The sequence below is a fragment of the Magallana gigas genome, chromosome 1 (genome assembly GCF_963853765.1).
Source record: "Magallana gigas chromosome 1, xbMagGiga1.1, whole genome shotgun sequence".
Lineage (NCBI taxonomy): Eukaryota > Metazoa > Mollusca > Bivalvia > Ostreida > Ostreidae > Magallana > Magallana gigas.
The window spans coordinates 6438474-6461694 of record NC_088853.1 but is presented as its reverse complement, the minus strand read 5'-3'; the positions used below and the strand labels follow the sequence as shown (position 1 = coordinate 6461694).

At 32.8% G+C, this 23221-nt stretch overlaps 2 protein-coding genes and 1 long non-coding RNA gene across 3 annotated transcripts in view; 1 reads left to right on the top strand and 2 right to left on the bottom strand.

Moving 5' to 3' along the window:
• Nucleotides 1-23221, top strand: part of LOC117687349 (talin) — a 123574-nt gene that overhangs the window by 26044 nt on the left and 74309 nt on the right. The window lies entirely within an intron of this gene.
• On the bottom strand, nt 7847-12756 carry LOC105339534 (multiple epidermal growth factor-like domains protein 10). Its single transcript, XM_066081791.1, has 10 exons — nt 12572-12756; nt 12023-12163; nt 11626-11760; nt 11252-11392; nt 11016-11141; nt 10088-10228; nt 9846-9971; nt 8481-8606; nt 8274-8394; nt 7847-8105 (listed from the first exon to the last, which is right to left on the bottom strand). The coding sequence occupies exons 1-10, from the start codon at nt 12639-12641 to the stop codon at nt 7886-7888; spliced, it is 1347 nt and encodes a 448-aa protein (XP_065937863.1). The 5' UTR covers nt 12642-12756; the 3' UTR covers nt 7847-7885.
• LOC136273114 (uncharacterized) lies at nt 13151-17627 on the bottom strand. The gene is made up of 3 exons (XR_010711295.1): nt 17427-17627; nt 15324-15542; nt 13151-14456 (listed from the first exon to the last, which is right to left on the bottom strand). It is a non-coding gene; the product is annotated as an uncharacterized lncRNA (long non-coding RNA).

The following is a 23221-nucleotide window of genomic DNA, read 5'->3' as shown; positions in this document are numbered from 1 at the left end:
CAGATCAATATCTATCAGATCCAAAAGTTTCACGAAAATCGGCTGAGCCATTTCCGAGAACTCGCGCGGACAAAATTTGTAAGAAAAAAAAGAAAAATAACTAGACACGATCTCGTTGCAGGCAACGAGGAGGTCTTCCGTCCGATTTTTAGAAGAGGAAATGACCTTGCCTTTTATCTTCATCAACGAAACATATCAGGAAATGCAGATGTGATCTAAAAGAGCGATGGATGAAGGATTATACACCCCGTTGGATTGCTAATTTGAAGGATCAGCCCCATTTTATTTCATATTAAATAAGAGGTCCTTTGACCTAATAACAGGTCTAATGACCTGTAATAAAAAGAAACCGAAGAAAAAAAAGAGGGTCTTCCTTTGTAAACGGAAGACCCTAATAACAATTAAAATAGAAGGGTCTTCCGCTGAAGACGGAAGACCCTAATAATTAAAGACTGTTTTTGTCTAAATCTTAATTGAAGATGGTTTTTCAACTTGTACTACAGTCCAACAACCCTTTTATGTTGAATATTTTAGTTAGAAAATTAGATAAAAAGGAGAGATATAAATAGAGAGAAAGAACAAATCTTGGCTCCGGCGAGATTAGAACACACAGCCTTTGCAGGTGTCTCAAAACATGGCTGACGCGAAATAATTCCCGAATTTTTGTATGAGATGAAAAACAACGTGTAAGATGTCTGACTATTCAGGTTTGGTAACAGTGCGAGGTCATTTGAAATATGATGTGTGTTAATGTCTGAAGGGGGATGAAAAGACCCGAGCTTGATTGTCGTCTTAAATAAATCGAAAATAGAATTTTGAGGTGTGGATCTCGGATTCGGTTAACAACAATTAGGGGATGTCCTAAAACAATGACTGGTGCATTTTAACCATGTATTTCAGTGTTGAGAATTTCTTTTTTCCTGTCGTTTGCTATTATGTTTGTCTGTTTTATTTCTGCAGTATTGATAAAATCTTTATAAATGTAGAAATAACGAAATCAGTAACACGTAAATTTATACGGTAAAAATTTGATGACAGTAATTTCCACAGTTCTATCATTCATAAGTAGTTCACACGCTATCGTAGATACAGACTAAACGGAAAACAAGACATATACATGCAACAGAAATATTACGCGGCTGCTTACATCCCTTGTACTGTGTAAATTTTAAGTCCCCGTACAGGCTATACTCGCCGTTTGATCTCAGGAATTTCTCCTTAATTGTTCAATCCGCTGCATATTTGGCAAACAATAAGAATGGTGTCCGAGGTACATTTACACAAAATTTCATTAGGATTGAGTAAGGGGCTCGGGAGTTAGAATTTTTTTCTACAGTACATGTCAAGCACGCCAATCGAAACTCGTCCACCACTCTAACGACTGAGCTACGCGGACACTCGTTCAGAAATTTGGAGTCCAAAATCTCAAGAATGACCGATTTTAAAATAAATTTCATATTCAGAAGTTTTGAGAGCGTCTCTATCGAATGAAAAAATAAAAAAATTCAAATCTAAAAAATTAATAAATTAAGGTTTTTCATTTCCTTCCGGTGACGACCGGAAGTGACGGCGGACGTTCGGATATGCGAAGGGCACTGCGGCCGTTTACTCTGTAACTTCTCTGAAAATTTGAAAGTCCTAGCTTGAATACTTTTTGAGGAAAATCGTGAACAAGCAAAAACATAAAATCTTTAATATCTCGGTACCGGAAGTGACGACTCTAAAAATCTCGTGTAATTTTCTTACAAATTTTGTCATAAATAAGATCTGAAAGTTTCATGAAAATCGGCTGAAGCACTTTTGAGAAAACGTGGGAGAAAAAAAAAGAATAATAACTAGACACGATCTCGTTGCGAGCAACGAGGAGGTCTTCCGTCCGATTTTTAGAAGAAAATATGACATCATCGACTTTTGATTTTCGATATCAAAACACGATATAGAAAAAGGAGTGAAGTACTAATGCTTTAAAGTATTGCTTTTTAGTTCTATTACATTGCTTTTTAAAATACTTGCATTTCTTCCAAATAAGATTGAAAAGATTTAACCTGTTTACATCTGGTCCCTAAAAACTCTAATTGGGTAAAGCAAGAGCAAATCATCAAATTGTTAGGATATATAAACGTATTATACCTAATCTAGCTTTAATAACCTTTCACAAGATGGCTCTTATTAAAGGGCTATAGATAAAAAAAATTTAGAGCCCTTTGATCCCCTTATTTAAAGGGCCAGCCCCATTTTCTTGGAATCAAATGGAAGGACATTTAATTCTGAACACATTTTGTCAACAGGTGTTTTAAAATCCATTATCGTTTTGGAGATATATGAGAAAAAAGGTTTGAGGGGCCAGTCCCTTATCTGCTTAAAGGGGCCGTTTTACGAAATTTTGAAGGCTGCATTTTGTTAAGAACATCATTTTGAACAACTTTTCTTCTGTATTGCATTACAAAATATATTTCTTTTCTGAGATATGGGTGATCGAAATTTTGGACTGTTGGCCCCTAAAAACCCTTAATTACGTAACACATAATGAAATCATTACATTGTTTGGATACATAACTGTGAGAACAACATATTTGCTTCTAAAACCTTTCACATAATATCTCTCAGTAAAGGGCTACAGATTAAAGACTTTAGAGCCCTTTGGTCCCCTTATTTGAGGGGCCAGCCCCTTTTTCTTGATATTAAATGAAAGGTCATTGAATTCTAAACAAATTTTGTTCAACAAGTGTTTAGAAAACCGATACTGTACTGGAAGTATATGAGAAAGAAGGTTTTAGGGGCCGATCTCCTATCTCCTTATAGGGGCCGTTTAACGAAATTTTGAAGGTTGCATATTATTAAGAACATTAATTTGAACAATTTTTCTTCTGTATTGCATTACAAAATATTTTTCCTTTCCGAGATATGGGTGATCGAAATTTTGGACTTTTGGCCCCTAAAAACCCTTAATTACGTAACACATAACAAAATCTTTACATTGCTTGGATACATAACTTTGAGATAAACATATTTGCTTCTATAAGCTTTCACAAAATATCTCTCAGTAAAGGGCTTCAGATTAAAGACTTTAGAGCCCTTTGGTTCCCTTATTGGAGGGGCCAGCCCCTTTTTATTGATATTAAATGAAAGGTCATTTAATTCTTAAAAAAATTTGTTCAACAAGTGTTTAGGAAATCGTTACCGTTCTAGAGATATATGAGAAAGAAGGTTTTAGGGGCCGATCCCTTATCTCCTTATAGGGGCCGTTTAACGAAATTTTGATGGTTGCATATTGTTAAGAACATTAATTTGAACAACTTTTCTTCTGTATTGCATTACAAAATATTTTTCCTTTTTGAGATATGGGTGATCGAAATTTTGGACGTTTAGCCCCTAAAAACCCTTAATTACGTAACATATAATAAAATCATGACAATGCTTGGATACGTAACTGTGAGATAAACATATTTGCTTATATAAGCTTTCACAAAAATCTCTCAGTAAAGGGATACAGATTAAAGACTTTAGAGCCCTTCTGTCCCCTAATTTGAAGGGCCAGCCCCTTTTTCATGATTTCAAATAAAAGGTCCTGTAAATATAAACTTTTTTTGCTATACATGTTTTAACAAAATATTTTTCATAAAAGAGATAAACTCTGAAAACCTAGAAAAATTACAATGTTTTTTTAAACTCAATTTTCAGGTCCAGGCGAGCTTCAACGCCTTTTTAATCAGACAAATTTGATTGACATCATACACATCTACAATCTTTTGTCTACAATCCCTGAAAATTTGAATTCAATATCTATTATAGTTTAGGAGTAGTTGCATGGACAAACTAAGCCTCCAAAAATCGCTATTATGTTAAAATATCGGAAACGGAAATGACGTCATCAATATAAATTTCCAATAAGGTTCAGATCAATATCTATCAGATCTAAAAGTTTCACGAAAATCAGCTGAGCCATTTCCGAGAAATCGTGCGGACAAAATTTGTAAGAAAAAAAAAAGAAAAACTAGACACGATCTCGTTGCGAGCAACGAGGAGGTCTTCCGTGCGATTTTTTGAAGGTTTTATGACCTTGACTTTGATATTTGACCCTTTATCTCCTTATCAGGACAAAAAAAAAAAAATGATGGTTGAATTTTGTTAGGAACATCATTCTCAGCATTTTATTCTATATTGATTTTCAAAATGATGCTTTTTAAAATATTTGTTCTGTTTGAAGTCGTTATCAACGTTTTGTACTTCTGGCCCCTTAAAACCCATTAAAAACCCCTTAATACGGAACACATGATAAAATAATTATATTATATCATAAAATAATATATTGTTAAATAAATGTGAGATGAACATTATTGCTTCTTAAACATATAACAAAATTTTTTTCAGTCAAGTGCTATGGAAGAAAGACTTTAGAGCCCTTTTGGTCCCTAAATTGAAGGACCAGCTCCTTTTTCTTGGCATCATACGAAAGTTCTTTTGATATTAAACATATTTTGTTCAACAAGTGTTTAGAAATTCTTTGCCGTTTTAGAGCTATCTGGGATAGGACATTTTTAATGGCCCGACCCCTAATCTCCTTATTGGGCCCAGATAACGAAAATTTTATGATTGAATATTGTTTATAACATCATTCTAAGCATCTTTCATTCTATATTGCATTTCAAAATATTTGTCCTTTTTGAGATATATTCGATCAAAGTTTTGGACCTCTGGCCCCTTAAAACCCCTAATTACGTAACGCATAATAAAATTGTTATAATGTATAGTTTTATTAGTAAAAGATGAACATTTTTGCTTCTTAAACATATTACAAAATATTTCTCAGTAAAGTGCTATGGAAGAAAGACTTTAGAGCCCTTTTGGCCCCTAATTTGAGGGACCAGCCCCTTTTTTTTGTTATCAAACGAAAGATATTGTAAATATAAATTTTATTTGCTCTATATGTTATGGTAAAATATTTTCAGGAAAGGAGATAAAGAACGAAAACCATTTAAAATTACGTCGTTTTTTCAAACTCGATTTTCGGGTCCAGGCGAGCTTCGACGCATTTGAAGCCAGACAACCATAAATGCCTTTAAACACATCTACAATCTTTTGTTTACAATCCCTGAAAATTTAAATTCAATATCTTTTTTCGTTTAGGAGGAGATAGCCAGACAAAATGACCCTCTAAAAATCACTAAAACGTCAATATCTCCCGAACGGAAATGACGTCATTAAAATAAAAATTTATATATAAGGTTTTTATCAATATCTACAAGATCTGAAATTTTCACGAAAATCGGTCAAGTCATTTTCAAGAAATCTCTTGTACAAAAAAGCGTAAGAAAAAAAAAATAATAAAAGGGAAAAAGAAACAAAGCAATAACAATAAGGTCTTCCGTTGGAAACGGAAGACCTTAATAATAATAGGGAACAAGAAACAAAGCAAAAACAATAAGGTCTTCCGTTGGAAATGGAAGACCTTAATAATAATAGAGGAAAAGAATCAAAGCAATAACAATAAGGTCTTTCGTTGGAAACGGAAGACCTTAATAATAGTGAAAAAGAAACAAAGCAATAACAAGAAGGTCTTCCGTTGGAAACGGAAGACCTTAATAATAGAGGAAAAGAAACAAAGCAAAAACAATAAGGTCTTCCGTTTTCAACGGAAGACCTTAATTATAGGGAAAAAGAAACAAAGCAAAAACAATAAGGTCTTCCGTTGGAAACGGAAGACCTTAATAATAGGGAAAAAGAAACAAAGCAAAAAGAATAAGGTCTTCCGTTGGAAACGGAAGACCTTAATAATAAAAAACATTACAATCACTATAAGGTCTTCCGTTGGAAACGGAAGACCTTAATAATAAAAAACATTACAATCACTATCAGGGCTTCCGTTGTAACGGAAGACGTTAAATATCTGTATACAATGTATATAAACCATAGGACGCTAATCGTTCAATTTCAAGAAAGATAGTACTAAACATTGATTCAAATACATTATGGGTTACTTTAGCTTTGATCTTTAACATACCAAATGCGAATATGTAGGACAATTCCACATAAAAAAACACCACAGTAGATGATGTTCATAGTTCAAATTTATCAGACGATTTTGTTTTAAAGAAGAACAACAACTAAGCGTTGTACGGCGGGATATACCCGTCAACAGTACTTTAGACTTCTTAATTGATGAAATATAAATTAAGTAGGTACATACACAAAAATATGTTTGAGATAAAACACAGATAGATGGATGGTTCATATATACTTGTAGTGTTTAAGAGAAGGATGAGAAACAGCAATAAATACGGCATTATGCATGTATATTTAGTAATAGCGATACTGGTCTTTTTAGGGATTTTTTAGGTAAGAATTGGTTTGATAATTCTCATGATAATAAAAATAGCATGGCTTCAGAGCTTTACAGGTATATTGTTTACAGACCATTTGTATGTGTTCTAAGGATTCAAATTGGAACTGATAAAACATAGATATGAATTATCAAATAATTATTGAATAATTAGAATTAATCATACATTTCTGTCTGGTTCTATAATATATAATGTGAGAATGTGCGACTAAAATGTTAATAGAAGAAACAGATTTCGTTGTCTTGCCAAATAATTGAGCTGATTAACCGTATATTATCAGTGGTGTTTTTTAAGCTAAAATTGATTAAAAACCTACATTACATGTATATTACGCTTTACAAATAAAATTTTCCTTGCTAAATAAATTTTTAAAAAGCAGGATGTATTTTCTATGCAATCACAAAAACCACATATTGTGCAATAGAGTCAGTTACATAACAGGATGTATTACCTTTGTAATAAAATCACAATATCATTTACTGTGCAATAGAGTCGCTTACATTGATAACAAGGATATATATTGAAGTATACAATAGTTTTTGTAAACGACTCTACTTATCTGACCGAACAGTTTTGCGTTCACAGCGCTATACTGATAATGTCGCACTGCATCATTGAACACTCATTTAAAGTGTGTGTTCTAGACATCAATTCTAGAATAACTATAAATGATGTTTAATATTAGCTTCACATTTGTAAGTTCATTTGTCTTTTTCAGAATCAAAATGAATTTTTGCATACGCCTCACTTTGCCTCCCTAGACCCATATTTCTGTTTTCCTATAGTGCTTCTTTTGTGTATATATAGCACTTGCGGCCGAAAGACAAGTTCAGCGGCTGATTTCTGTATTAAGCTCTAATATACGAATAAATGTTTAAAAATCACATATTTTAAAACATTTCATATTAAAATCTCTTATTACTACCTTTTAACAACGGAATATAATCAACATGAACTCTTTAACTCCGCATTATAATCTGATCTAGTGAGATACAGTTAAGTTATACTTTTCAAAAGATTGTTTTGATACTATCTATGCAATTTAATGAATTAAAACAAAATACCGATAAAAAAATGCAGTTTTTAAAACAAAATTTATTAAAGATCCAAACTTGTCCTTTCTACACGATCTTTGCAGCCGGCATGGACAATACAAGGTCCAGTCTCCAACTGACGATCATTGTGGATAACGACTAATTTATAGGTAAAGCATACATACAGGTGTAAATAAATTGAGTTACTCGTGACACATACAATAATTAATTTAAAGGATTAATAAGGATTTATATTTAGTTCAATTACAGGTGACTTCTTAATGTCCAGCTATGAGGTCTAATTAGAAAAAATTAGCACTTAATCAAGAAACATTATGTCACTCGAAAAATAAGTATTTTTCACACGGTGACAATATAGTGAATACATGACACATATTTACGTGTAGCTTAATTCATAACACAATAGTTAATTCAACTACTAGGTACACAGTTTTACCTTACATTGTAGGTTCATAAAACTTGTTAAAAAATGTAATGACAATATTATATCTAATCAAGAGTTTGATAAGTGTTGTCTCCCTTAGCTACATTTGGTGTCAGAGTTTGATAAGTGTTGTCTCCCTTAGCTACATTTGGTGTCAGAGTTTGATATGTGTTGTCCCCTACAGATAATACACTGAGTTCCTGGTACTGAGAGGCGCCGTCATTAGTTACACTCTGATTTTCACTTGATGAAGAACTCCGACAACAGAACTGCTTTGATTTCTTCCTAGTTTTTATATGAATAAAAACTTTTAAAAATATGATGCCAAAAAAACAAACAAATAAACAGAAATACAAAAATACGCATTCAAAGGTTAAAAAAACTTTACTAGATTTTGTTGTGCCTAATACAAAGGGAAATAAATCTAATCAAATAAATAAATTTGACCATTACCTAATCAAACTTGCGCTGATGAGAATAACGTTGACAACAAGAGATGTTGTAAATGCAGCAATCAATGCCATTGAGATCAGTGTAATTGATTTTGTATCACTTGTCTGAAGGTTATCTGTGTCTTAAAATTAAAAGAAATAAAGATTTCAATGTACACACAATATTTTCACTAATTAATAACTTATACACGTTAAGAAAGTACCATACTTTGATCACAGTTGTGTCCCTCCTTGCACCCATACACACAATTCCCGTTAAATCTGTCACATGTTTTGTTGACACAGTGACTACTGCATGGATGCTTACAATTCTCTCCATAGGATTCATTGCATTCTGAAATTAAATCTCATTACACTTTAATTTCAATTTTTACCCTTAACATAATTTTTAAACTATATAATGTGTGGACACGATTGTTTATTTATATAATTTAAACTACCAATAAATGCTTTGTTTTTATTGATATATCAATTAAAGGACTATGTGCGGTTTTATGCATTTTTGCCCCCAAAATCAAAATTTTAGAAAGAGCTTTAAAAATAAGGTGAAAGATAGTTAAAATCATATTAGAAATAAAGGTGTAAAAGGTTATCACCACAGTGACCTCATAATGTAGAAATGACGTCGTTAAGATTGCGTTATTTTGATAAATTAATTTTTTGTAGCTAGATATGGGTGTTTTCCGATGATTTTTCGACTAAGAAACATCGAGCGCAGGCTTGCTCAAGTACCATATTTTAGTATAATGTGTATAACTTTGTGAAGAAAAACATATATTAAAATCGCATTTGAGCAGACCTGCGCTCTATACTTCCTAATGCAAAATATATAGCAAAAATGAGAATATTTTCATTTGTTTGCAAATTTGCGGGATTTGGGCCATTTAGGTGACGTCATAGATACACAGCGAATGAGCTATGATGACTAAAATCATTATTAAAGTTATAGGCATCCTCTATAAATGATTTGTGAAGATTTTATTTTCATATGATACTATTTAAAAATTGGTTGAAATTGGAGGCAGATCTTTGACCATACCACACCTAGTCCTTTGCAAAACGAGAAATACAAAATATTAATTCGACGCAATTTTCATCTTTGCAATAGAATTATTTTTAATAATATCTGCAAATGCAATAATTGTATGTTAAGTCAGTTCTATCTAAATTATGATACTTGTAAGGGTAAAATAAGCAAGTAATTGATTAAAAGCAGAAAATGGTTTAGATTATTCTAATTAAAAATGTTATTTCACAAATTCATGGCTTTAAAATTGAGACAAATTTGACTAATGTGATAAAAGTTGAAACAACTGTATCTAGCTGTTTTTATATATATAAGTAATGTTCATTTCACAAATGTGAAGGTAAGGAGGACTTTTAAAAAGCGTGCGATATAATCGTCGCAATTTCATAATAATAGCATGATTTGACAATGAGCAATTATGAAAGAAGGTAGCATTAACACACAAATTTCATTGATAATTAAAAATGTAAATTTTGCATTTCCTTTTGCAAAGGTTGCCGAGGTAAATATTGCTCCACAATATATGGGAAAGTTTTACACACATACCTCTAGTACATCTTGGACCCGTCCATCCTGCCTTACAACTACACAGTCCGTCTGTGTGTCGACATGTCTGACAGGTAAAGGGACAAACATGAGAACAGTTTCTGCCGTAATAGCCGACAATGCACGCTGTACGAAAAGGCCAATTTATAGTTCGATAAGTACGTGTAGAACAATTGCAAAAATAAACAAAATATAAAACACTCAAAATGCTAAACCATCTAGATAAAAACTCCATATCTCACAGTTGTTACAGTGTGTTCCTTCATACCCGTCATTACAACCATTCGAACACTCTCCACTGACGTGGTCACATGGTTCATTCCTTATACAATGACCACTACAAGTATTGCTGCATCCTATTCCAAAATATCCGGGTGGACATTCTAGGTCATATTTAAGAGTTGAAAGTATTTAAAGAAGCATGCGTTATAATCATCGTAAATTCAAAGAATTGGCATAATTAATTTGTCGATAAAAAAAATTGTGAAAAGTTGTAACATAAACTAGACAAAGAACTAAGGATTGTATTATGTATTTTTGGCCTCTAAAGTTAAACCTTTTAAAGACCTTAAAAGATAAGGTGGAAGATAGTTGAAACCAATTCGAAAATAGTTTGTTAAATATTATCACCACAAGGGCGTCATAATGTAGAACTGACGTCATGGAGATTGCCTTATTTAGATAAATTGATGATTTATAGCAAAATATTGGTGTTTTTCGTTGGTTCTAACACTGGGCGACATCCAACACAATCTTGCTCAAGTACTATTTTTTAGTATGATTTGCATAATTATATGAAAAATAAACATGTTAAAATCGTACTTGAGCAAACCTTTGCTCTATACTTTCGAATGCAGCATATAAATGAAAATTGACAATATTATTATATATTTTAAAAATTGCAGGAATTTGGTCATATCTGTGACATCATAAATAAAAAGCAAATAAGCAATGATGACCGAAAGTGAAATCAAGTTTAAAGTGTTAGACATCCTCTGTACAATGATTAATAAAGATGCGATTTTTACATGACACTATTTAAACATAGGTTATATTTGACCATACCAAACATACTCCATTCATTGATATCTAAAACAAACGAAACTTTGCTTTTCTTTGTACAAAGGTTACCGGGGTAAACAATGTTCCATAAAAAGTTAACACACTTACCTTTAGTACATCTTGGACCCGTCCATCCTGCCTTACAAGTACACATTCCGTCTGTGTGTCGACATGTCTGACAGGTAAAGGGACAAACATAAGAACAGTTCCTGCCGTAATACCCGACAATGCACGCTGTACGAAAAGACCAGTTGATAGTTGGATAAGTACGTGTAGAAAAATTTCAAAAATTAAAAAAGACACTTTTAATGCTAAAACATCTAGATAAAAAATTCATATCTCACAGCTGTTACAGTGTGTTCCTTCAAACCCATCCTGACAACCATTAGAACACTCTCCACTGACGTGGTCACATGGTTCATTCCTTATACAATGACCACTACAAGTATTGCTGCATCCCATTCCAAAATATCCGGGTGGACACTCTAAGTAAAATATGATATAAAGTAAGCAAGATATAAGTTAGTATATTTTTGATTCATTAATTTGTACAAGAGTAAGTGGTAATATAAAGCTTGTGTATAGTTCAGTTGAAAATTTGATACTGTATAAAAATCGAGATTATCTGACACTTAAATGTCTTCACGACAATAATTTAATTAGACCTTTGCTTCTACATTTTGTATTTAATAGACTCCTACTATTAGCGTGACCGTACTTTTGCTACAGTTACTGTTGGTGTAACCGGGGTTACATCCTCCTTCACAATTACCAGTCTGCTTATTACATGGATAATTATTTAGACAGTGACATCTGTTGATACAGTCAATATCATTGGTGCCGTTATCACAATCTAAATGCGTATATATAGAAACAATATACTTAAACATCTATTATTTCTCGTTCTATAAAATATATTTATGTTTATCGTTAGTGCACACTTTCAGCTTTCCAAATGTAAGTCAGGTATAACAGGTTTAACCTATGTACCAGGGGACATTTGAAATAAATATTAGAACAATATAACGTTTGTAAACATTGTAGTATTTTTATCAATTTATGTACACCTAAACATGATTTTCAAATGAAAAGAAAATGACATGTTGACTTATCACTTTTATCACACATGTATCCTGTCCATGCAGCATCGCATCCTGGGTCACACCCTCCAGTCACGTGATTACAGGTAGCGTTGTCTCTACAATGTCCTACACACTGCTGACTACAATTCATACCGTACCATCCTTCTCTACATTCTTATAAAAAATGATTTTTGTAGTTATTTTAAAAAGGAGAAAAAAATGTTAATTAAAAAAAGAAGTATCGAAGTTATGTGTTCAATGATGACACTGTAACGGACCCTGATCAATGACCCTAAGTGTTGTCCTTCCGATCCATTTCAATGCTTTAATTGGATTTACTCATATGAAAACGTGAATAAAACAATCATACTTCATATTATTTAAAAAGTACCCTGTAATGGGGCATAAATTGGATAATTTAAACATATTTACTAAGTTGGTTCAATTGAAGGTCATACATATTGTATCTCACATCGTTAATTATTAAGTTTTGAAATAGAAATTAATGTATCAAAAAACAATGTTCACAATGGAAACTTTCTACTAGTATAACATGACTTTCCCGTCAGAAAACAATCTTACTTGTATTACATGTCGTTCCCATCCATCCAGGCTGACAACCATAACACGTTCCATTCTGAATATGACACATATTACCCTTACAGTGGGTTGGACATTGGATATCACAGTCACTGCCGTAAACATCAGACTCGTTACAGCCTATTATTGAATATCAATATACATGAAGAATTATGGTAATAAAGATAAGGTTTTTGACAGATATCATTTTTTTAGTTATTTAAGATTGGGTTAATAACGATACTTTATAAAGGAGAAAACAGTAAACAACTTTAATTTATTTTTAATTGAAACTAGACAACATTTGAGATGGTAACTACAGTACCGATCAGACCAAACCTAACACGAGAGTAAACCCCAACTAAACCCCCGGTTTACTTTCTGCGTTTACTTTGGGTTTACTTTTTGAAAATTTGGGTTAACATGGGGTTTACTTTGGGTTTACTCAAGAATTGCTTTTGGAGTCAACTTTTCGCACTGAAGTGTGATGCAGGCCTGTTATTTAACTTAGTAAACCCAGAGTTAACCCAGAAAGTAAACCCAGGGTTAAGTTGGGGTTTACTCTCTGTTAGATTGGGTCTGATCGGTACTGTGTCTCAAAGGGCCCCGCTTAAGTAATGGAAAATTGGATGAAAAACGTTTCAGAGAATTTTTTTTTACCTTGCCCTATAACTTAGAAATTTTCCAGCTGGCATAAAAGTTTTAATTCAATCTTATTACCCCTTACATACCGGCGTTTTGTTCAACCTGAGCAAGATTGAGCAATGGAAAAAATTCTAGTCTAAAACTGATTATAAAATCACTGAACACTTCTGTTAACGTGAATTTTACATGAACCAAGACGACCTTGACACTTGACCTACAAACTTAATTCAAAGTCACTGCATAACCTTTGATAGTAAACACTTTGTAAGTGAGGAAATAGCCAGATTGGACCAAAGGGAGAAAAGATATGCTTCAGACATGAATTTTTCATATAATTCTGCTATGACCTTCATATTTGACCTTGAAACTTGGTTCAAGGTCACTGCACACCTTTTATCAAAAGTATGAGCCAAAAAGGGTTAAGTAAAGAATATAAATGCTCCGAAAAACAAATTTTTGCGTGATCAAATATGACCTTAGCCTTTGACCTACAAACGTTATTCAAGATCACTGCACACCTTTTGTCGATAGGTAATTTGTGAGTGAAGTTTGATCCAGATGAAGGGGAGATAAAATGCTCTGGACAAGGATTTTTCATATTATTCTGCCATTACCTTGACCGTGGCTCTAGAAACATGGTTCAAGGTAACTGTACATCCATTACCCAAGGGCACTCTGTTGATGAAGAATACGCCAGATTGGCCCAAGAGATCTCGGATGGACAGACAAACGGATGGACGGACGGACTGCTCAATATACGGCGCCCTTCCTGCGGGACTCTTATTATTAAGCTATGTATATATGTCTAAAATTACTGTGCATTCAGTTAAAATTTGTAACAAAAAATAGGGCATGACTTTTTTTAGTTTAGGTTTATGTAAGAGTAGTGTCCGTATCCGGGTTTTCCTATCATACAATACGTAAATAAAAAAAAAACCAATCACTGTAACGATTCATATATTAGAAACGTGGTTAAATACTTTATCATTTACAATGACCTCGCACAGCTCCGTAAAAACGTTATCGAGTTCATATTTCTCAGGGTAGGTAACCTCACGACGTCTTTCGTTGTAATAGATGACGTACCGTCCAAACATTATACAGGTGGAGGTAAAGTTTAAGGGTGGTAACTGAGATCCGTCCTTGTAACACAGAGATGAGCTCTTTATATCAACAGTGCTTGATACGTCAATGTTTGACACATACAGTGAAAATCCAGCTAAACGACCGCGCTGTCGGGCCTCTATATTTGAAAAAAAAAATAACAAACTGTCAACTATCTCTAAAATCCATAAAAATATACAATTTCAAAACAGAGCATCGCGGACATATAAAAAAATAGAGGTAAGATCAGGTGCCTAGGAGGAGTTAGTATTCTCTGCTGACCAGTCACAGCCGCTGTGTGCTCTTTGTCGTAATCAGGGAAAAAACGGAAAAGACCATAGACGACGAGATGATTAATTATGGTTCAACAACGACCCAGTGGAAGATTGTATTTGCTGACAAGGTCGTTGAATAGACCACAGAACTTACGAAAAGATGAATTCAAACGATACTGTTGATTGTCCTGTTTTATCAACTTGTTTGTCAGTAGCTTGCTTCGCCTTAGAAACTGTTCATATGAAGAACACGCCCTTGTGTATCGAATTAACTGAGTATTTTTTCGACTACAATTTATATTGAATAAACAACTGTTGATATCAAAAAGCTTAGATTTTAATTTGTCATGGGGAATGGAAGTACAAAGCGTTGAAAAATCGTACGTTTTGATGCTATTGATTTTGGTATGATTTTGTGATCTCAAAGTTTTTAATAATTTTTTAGAGCTATTTAATATATATATATATATATATATATATATATATATATATATATATATATATATATATATATATATATATATATATATATATATATATATATATATATATATAAAATGGTGCAATAGTTTTTTAATATAACATATATATTTAAGTTATACAAGAAGGGTCTGGTGTATTTATCAACATTTAGTTCAGTTAAATAGCGATAATTATCCTTTTTATATTGTATCAAAAATTACTTTTTGAGAACAAAACAGGATCAAACAATAAACAGCTATATCACAAACCGTAACCGTCGTAGTTTTTAAACAGGATATTGATGCTGTGTATTCTATACACTCTTCTAAGATCCACTTTCCACCACACTGCAGCTATTAAACTGTTAACACCAATGTCGTATGTCTTCATGCACGTCGCTGAATTTCCATCAACTCCGTATTTTGCATCGTCAAGCAAGTTTGAGTAGGTATGTGATTGGGTTGCCATCTTCTTTAAGGATATATTATCTGTAAAAATCGAATAAAGATAAGAAAATTCGATTGCAAATTCTGGAACATTAGATTAAGCTTAAGAACACTACTTGATCTTTTTTTTTAAATTGAATTAAAGTAAGGGTTATGCTGGTACAATAATGAGTGAAGATCGAATACCTATAAAGGTTCTAGGCATTTGAGGCAAAAAATCATCCGGTTCTATAGTTTATAATGACCAATTACGTAAAAAACTACATACATTGACAATCACCTAAGTATTAAATCCTTAATGTAAAGTTGTTAACGAACGATCAACGGAATTCCCCAGTGACCAAAAGATTTTATTAACATAGAACTACTTGTCCATTCTAAAAGGGGCAATAATATTAGATTCTCGACTCTGCAACTGCACTTGTTCGAAAATATATCAATAATTAAGATGAAATATTGATAATTTGAAAAGTATAAGTCTGTATTTCTAAAATAAAGACCTATATTATTAAAATAACATGTAATAGCTTTACAAAAAGCTTGCCTGACTAAACAAATTTATTCAGTGGAAGCAGGTATGTTTCAATTATATCTTACAAGACATGAATTTAAATTTTTCGCTGCTGATCATAAATTTTAGTGCATGTACATGTATATCACCTAACCTTAATTATTTTAATAAATTTCCAACCATAGGAAATAGGAAAGGATATTCACGAACATAGTGTTTTTGAAAGTGTGTGGGGGCAGCTTTCTCTTAAACATCTTGACAAGCAGTAAATAAAAGGGCGAATTCTCAAAATCATGAAGAAAAGACCCTAATTGTAACTTCAATTGAATTAGATTCCTTGTTTTCAGTTACATTTATTACATTCTCCGATAAAAGTGGAGGGGGCAAATCCATGATGTTTCCATTTATTACATATGTAAAGTTAAGAAAAGTGTCTGCTGCTAAAAAGGGGAAGCAGTCCCCCACTCCCCATCCCCAATTGTCTATCAATGATTTCTAAAAATCACATTTAATTATTACCCCAGCGACTCAGGCGTTCTTAAATGCTTTAATATATTATCTAATAAAAAAAAGGTGTCTCGAGAAACTAAACAGAAGGAACGTAAGAGATCTTTTTCTTGAATAATGTAATGATCTGAAGATTAAATATTGTTAAAAACTCTTTGAAAGGTCCGCTTTTCATGATTGTTACAGATGGCCAATACATCGACCAGGTTCTTCATCTTCATAATTTGACATATTTTGTCCAACACCAAAATATTATTTCTAGCTTGACAATGTGCGGAAATAGACGCAAAGTTTAAGTAAGATTTTCTGGGACTAAATAATGTAAGAATCATGCCTAAGCAAGCTATGAGTTAGAGTTATATAAATCATATTGAACACTTAGATGAAGTCAAATTTTCATTAATAATGGTAAACCAAGGCCAACAACTGCGGGTGAAATTGCAGTATTCTTACGTCGAGTTTGGTAAGACATCCCAATTTCATTAATTAAACACCTGATTTATGCACAGAAGGTGTACCAAAGTAATTAAAGTTACTAAAATCACACCCCTTTTTCAGTAAAAAATGATGGGTACGGAATCATTAACAAGTGCCACTTGTTTTTTAAAGACAGTTTGTACTCAAATAAACGCTGGTCAATGTGGCTTATATCAGTGCTGCATGTACCTTACACACAAATATGGATTCGACGTTCTTTTCTTTTAATGTAATGCCACCTTTGAACAGTTAGGTTTATGATAAAGAAAAGTGTACATATCTGTATATAAGACTTTTTGGTAATAAGTACCACATGTCCTACTAAGTTGACAACAGTTATATGAGGAATACTGTAATTTCGCGTATATGAGAAAAAAGTAACGGAGATTAAAATGAAATTGGGAGTAGTTTACAAGCATCAAGTAACATACCATATGAAAATGCTACAGACAATCCTATAAGACAGAGTACCAAGCTTTTAAAGTCCATTGTCCAGAACCTTAAGTAAAAGCCCAACTTGCTTGAGGGAAGATGAACTAATATCTTAAGAAATAAATGACCTCTCACATTAACATATATTCCTTAGATGTGCGTTTAATAAAATGTTAACAATCAAAAGTGAGTCACTTCGGCGTGAAATAATTAGTACGACTTTTGTATACCATTTTGTCAATATTAGACTAAAAATATGTTGTTTGTTGGCAGACCATATTTGCTTTATTATCTCTCTCAATTACGACGTTATGCGAATGGACAAAATGGGGGTTGAGAAGGAAGACATACTTTTATTTTGTCCCCGTATGAACCATACTTACGTTCAGTAAGTATACGTAAAAAAAAGAATTTAAACTAGACTTAATAGAAACTTGAACAAGCAAAAAAAGTATGGTTATATTATGTCTATATCATGCTATGCCTACTTTGCAAAAAAAGTAAGGGGGCCTAGCTCCCCCTCCCCCCAGTTCCTGTGACATGAGAGCTAAATCACATGTAATTTCATTCCTATAATATCTATGTATAAATACATACTATGCAATTAAATAAATACTTTTAAAAAAAAAACCTGACCAATGTATTTGTTATCAGACCAGTACATATGGATATCTGCTAATTGGTTTATCCCCATGATAATCCATAGGGCAAAGTATGCCCTGACTTCAGTTTCATCTGTTGGAACCCAGTCAGGGTCGGGCTGGCCTGTACTTTCCGCCGTCTGTGCTGCATATTTGTTGGTTTCTTAAGCTATCTTCCTGAATTTGGCTGATGGCAGCATAAGCTCGATGTAACAGTACACGTGATCTTTGAGATCTAGAGTACGTGATATTTGAGATCTAGAGTATGACAGGGGCCACGATCTTCTACAAACTCCGCTATTTCCATATCATGAAGGTCCTTAGACCAGAAATCGTCACCAATGTCGCTCAACTGACTGTCCATTGTGCATGATTGATGATTGATTGTGTCAATGTCCGCGCTTTTGTCCATTGCGTCGATAAAATTTCGCGCTGTTTACTTGAAAGTCATAGCAACCAGGCCAAGGGAGCTAATTCATTCGGACAACGCGCTTATTGTAAATGATGTGGATTTGATAAACAAATTTGATATAATTTTTTTTAAACATTGGAAATAATAAAGACACGTTTGAAATAAACATTTTTGCAGAACCATTTATTTCATTGCAAAACCTCCAAATCAAAAATAAAATTGATGTACGTGTTTATACTGCAATTCAGTGAGTATTGACTTACCCTACAAATCATATACTTTAATGAATTGTCATACAAAGTCATACACTGAATATCGTCTTCGTTTTATTTTTACTTGATAAAAAGATCCAGATCGTTTATTTTTCCTCTAGCTTTTTTTTTGGAAAAAAAAAACAACTTCAGTTGATTTGATACAGGTGCGCGTCATGGAATAATGTCGCGCTTTGTTCTCGCAGGCACGGTCTGACTCTAAGCAATTTATTGTGAATTTTAGTACAGAATTTTAGTAAAGAATTTTAGATTAAATATTTAATTTTAACATTAAATACTTTTAGATTTAAAAAATATTATGACAACTACTGGATTAATTTGCGTAATTGTCAATATAATATAAGATACATACATACACAACGTGTATATGTCAACCTGAAAATGGCGTCATTTGTTTTATGTCGAAATGCTTGTATGGACATATGTAACAAAAATTTCAAGCTTTTAAATTTTGATAAAACATTTTTATCAGTGGTGTTTTAAACAAAAGTTCGACCGAGGGAAGTTAGCACAGAATCAGTCGACGCATAGCGAGTTTTTGAGATTTCTGTACGAAAATGCGATATGCACACCAAGTTTCCGGTAATTTCTAATAGTCGTACAAAGTATGATAGAAGTAAAAAATTGTTAGTTTCTATTCTATTTTCAAACAATTATTAACAAAACATCATTGTCTTTTATCGGTTACCAAAACGCGTCTATGGGCGTTAAGGGGTTAAGTCAAAATCTGTGAGATACATAACGTGACAGTGTTTATATTGTAAGCTTAGGACAGGATAACACCAAACTAATTTTGCCAAGATGTCAGGCAACAGGGCAAGAAGATGAGGTCCAATGCAATTCGTGTGATAACTGCGGTGCACGCAGAGTGCTTATTTTATGATGTTGATGTGAATGCAAGCTTTGTGTGTCCAAAATACTCTAAAATTTAACTGGGTGCTTTTCCACAAGCAGTTGTGTGTTTTCATAATTTTACTATAACTTTAATTTGTAATTGGAATTTAGGGGATTTCCGTACGTTACACTGCTTTCCACAATAAGCACTGTATTGGATAGAAATTCAATGGATTCATGGATTCTGACAATAAATTTTATAAGTATCTGGAAAATGCGATGTATATATGTTTTATTTTTATATATTTGAGACTCTCGATACCGTATCTAAAATATTTCCTTCTAGATTTATGAAATGTTTTTGTTTTCGCTTTCAGACTACTTTCAGTTCAACTTCAAGTAAAATAATAATCGACAAATGTGTTGTGAATGACTATCATGCCTTTAAAATCCGTCCCTTCACATCTACTCCACCCGTTTACTTGTTGATCGTGAATATTCAAAGATGTCTTTGCATGTTTGGAATAGACTACCCATTGAAAAAGTTCCCCCTACATGTTCATAATAATATTACAGATGAACAGCGCCAGTTGAAAGTAATTGACATAGCAGGGCTACCCATCAGATATGTACCATAGGTTTTTTTGGATTTTGGATAATGGCGGAAAAATATATGCTGAAGTGACAGCACAGCCAGTACCAAGTTTTCATCCATACCCAGAACCCAATAAGGAAGAGGATGGTGTTGTTCTTCCCTGGAAGTACATACTTGCAAATATAGATGCTGATAATTTGTTAAATGAACTGAAACAAATGGAACTTTATTGTATGTGAATCATGATTAAATATGAAAATAAATTAATTCGACCCCCTACAGTTTGCATCAGAGTCTTGAAATAATTGATCATAATATTTGTCTGCATTTTTATTTCTTAATCTGTTTATCTTCTATAAAAAAACATGAAAGGATATTCATGTAACTCATGAAACTATATTGATTAAATATAAATTACATGGAATGACTTAAACGTAATTGATTTTTTAAAAACATGTACATTGGTGTATCATCTTTATCAACTAGTCATATTTTAAAATGAATTAAATGTTATTTTTTTCTCACTAATTGTTGGGTGCAAGATAATGAACAGCTTATCCATAATTTTTATTTTAGCCTTTCTATTGTTTAAAAGCCATATTAAAGCGTAAAAGGGTATTTTGACACCGACCGTAACAAAAATAATATTAAGCTTTTTGTCACGTGATAGGCTAATGGAGCAAATGATCCGCTAAATTAGAAAACACCGCTCAATGAGATATATATATATATATATATATATATATATATATATATATATATATATATATATATATATATATATATATATATATAAGAAATAAAGTACGAGTTTTCGTGAATGTTGCAGAATAACCTCCGAGGATGAGAAATGTTGTTTTAAAATATACAAGCCGGGGTATTATTGGCAATGCGTTCATTTTTCTTATTTTGGAATACCTATGTAATGTGTAACTACCGCCGCCAAATTGCTAGGTCAGAGAAGCTACATACGGGGCACGCTTTGCATGCTGGACGCTGTCTGTACTGCCCGCATACATAATGATTAAGCCTCTAAATACACGGGACATCTATTTAAAAGTGGGCTTCTTGCCCAGATACCAACTTGGAATGATCTCTGGTCCAGGTGGGCGATTTAGTACATCGTTACGTAATGATAAAGTTTCCTGATGTACCAGGACAGGCGGGAATTGGTACACACACACTCTCTCTCCATAAAGTGGTTCAGGCGTTTCCGTCGCCAATCTTGCTGACGACAACGAGACTTTGTCGCCAAAACAAGCTAGTTCACCAGTTTCTGAAAACCGCATCCAATCTCTCATCGTTTTCTCTAAGCCATGATGGAAAGATATGTACCCATAGACTTGTTAAGTCATTTCGAACAAAATCTTCTCTTAAACGTCATCATAGAGAGGTAAGTGAAAGTTTTCAATGTCATATTTTGGGCTTCAGAAGTGAATATGGTGTCATACCAGCTTGTTATGTCTTAAAAGAGGTAATAAGTTATTAAGAGGCAGTCTACGATAGAACCATGCAAAATCAAAATTTTATAATGAAGGGTGTAGATTAATTTTCATAGTTTATCTGGATATATCTAAAGTATATTGTCTATTTTATCAAATTTTCATGGTTAAATTTATCTGCACCACTGAAATCCCCCAGATAAGACCATTTCTATTTTTAGCTCATTATTCATAATAAATTTCATGCATGAATAAGGCTAATTTCATAGAGTCATTTAAGTATTAAATAGAGTTTAATCATACATGGAGTCAGATTCACATAACATCTGATACAAATACCTTTGATTTGGTGCACACATATTTTTTAATTCATTCGTTGATTTTAAGCTAGATGATCAAATATTATAATAAGATAGGTAATGTCCAAAACACACTACTTCTCTTAGTAGGATATAAAACCTCAAGAAACGTTTTAAATTTAGAGTTTCTTTGGTTCAAACAATAGAATTATCCATAAAAAATTATATTTGAATGGGAATTTGGTTGCAAATAAATATTAAGCTTATATTCCGGTGTTTAAATTCGGGATTTTTACAAATTAAATTATCTCCCTTTGTGGAACTCTCGTGTAAAGATAAAGAAGAATGATTGGAGAAAGCCGATGTCAACAAAATGGATGGTTTGAAATGTAGTTTTGGTGAAAATTGTCAAGAGAAAGCAGATAATATACTTTAGGATTGTAAGAAAAACACTTCAACACACTTGAGATTTTTTAAATGTACCTCTGAGTCAGATTTTGTACAAATACCAGAATCATCGTGCTGGTGTGCATGGGTTGAGGCTGTCAATTTTCAGCGGGCGTACATGTGCTAAACACAGGCAGGAATATGGAATTCAGTGGAAAGGGAAAAGGAGAAAATGCTGTCATTCACTACATAAACAATCTCAATCTGGCATAATCGCGAGTGGAATTACATTCATTCAAAGCCGAGAGATATGGATGAAGCTGAGCACACATTTTCCAACTGGTTCTGGTAAGAAAAAATTGCCTTTACCCAATGACATAATTCTTAACAAACCAAAAATATTTATATAACAGTACTCTTATGTGTACCAGTAAATATTGCAAGGACAAACTACATGTATGTATGCATAAAATAAATGCACATCAATATCAGATTAAAACTGCCCCCTCCCAATTTGATTAGATATCTATGGAAAAAATATACAGTTCAGTTTTTATAGTGGTATAGTGTTCTAAACTTAAAATTTACTTGTTGAAATACTCATACAAATTTGAAAACCTATTTTTATTATTCAAGGAATGAATTAGTGCTTTTATAAACCCATGCTTGATCTCAATTTCCTTACCTGTTGTCACTGATAAATTATTGTTTTGATTATGAACAAAAACTCCGTTAAATGAACCAACGTTTACGGGGAAATTAATGCATAATGGACACATCAGAATGATCAGATGTTTGGAATTTTACCATTGATAGGTGTTCGCAGAAAATGCATTGAGAGAAAACTGTGTCAAGATTAATACAGATCTGAAGGAGGAGTTGAAAGGTGTGTTTTTTACACAATTGATTGAC

Excerpts from the sequence above, each read along its gene's own strand:
- LOC105339534 (XM_066081791.1), bottom strand. The coding sequence starts at position 12,641 with ATGTGTCATATTCAGAATGGAACGTGTTATGGTTGTCAGCCTGGATGG. Across the intron at positions 11,761-12,022 it reads AGGATACATGTGTGATAAAA|ATTGTGATAACGGCACCAAT; the intron begins GTGATAAGTCAA and ends ATACGCATTTAG. Across the intron at positions 9,972-10,087 it reads AGGAACACACTGTAACAACT|CGTGCATTGTCGGCTATTAC; the intron begins GTGAGATATGGA and ends CTTTTCGTACAG.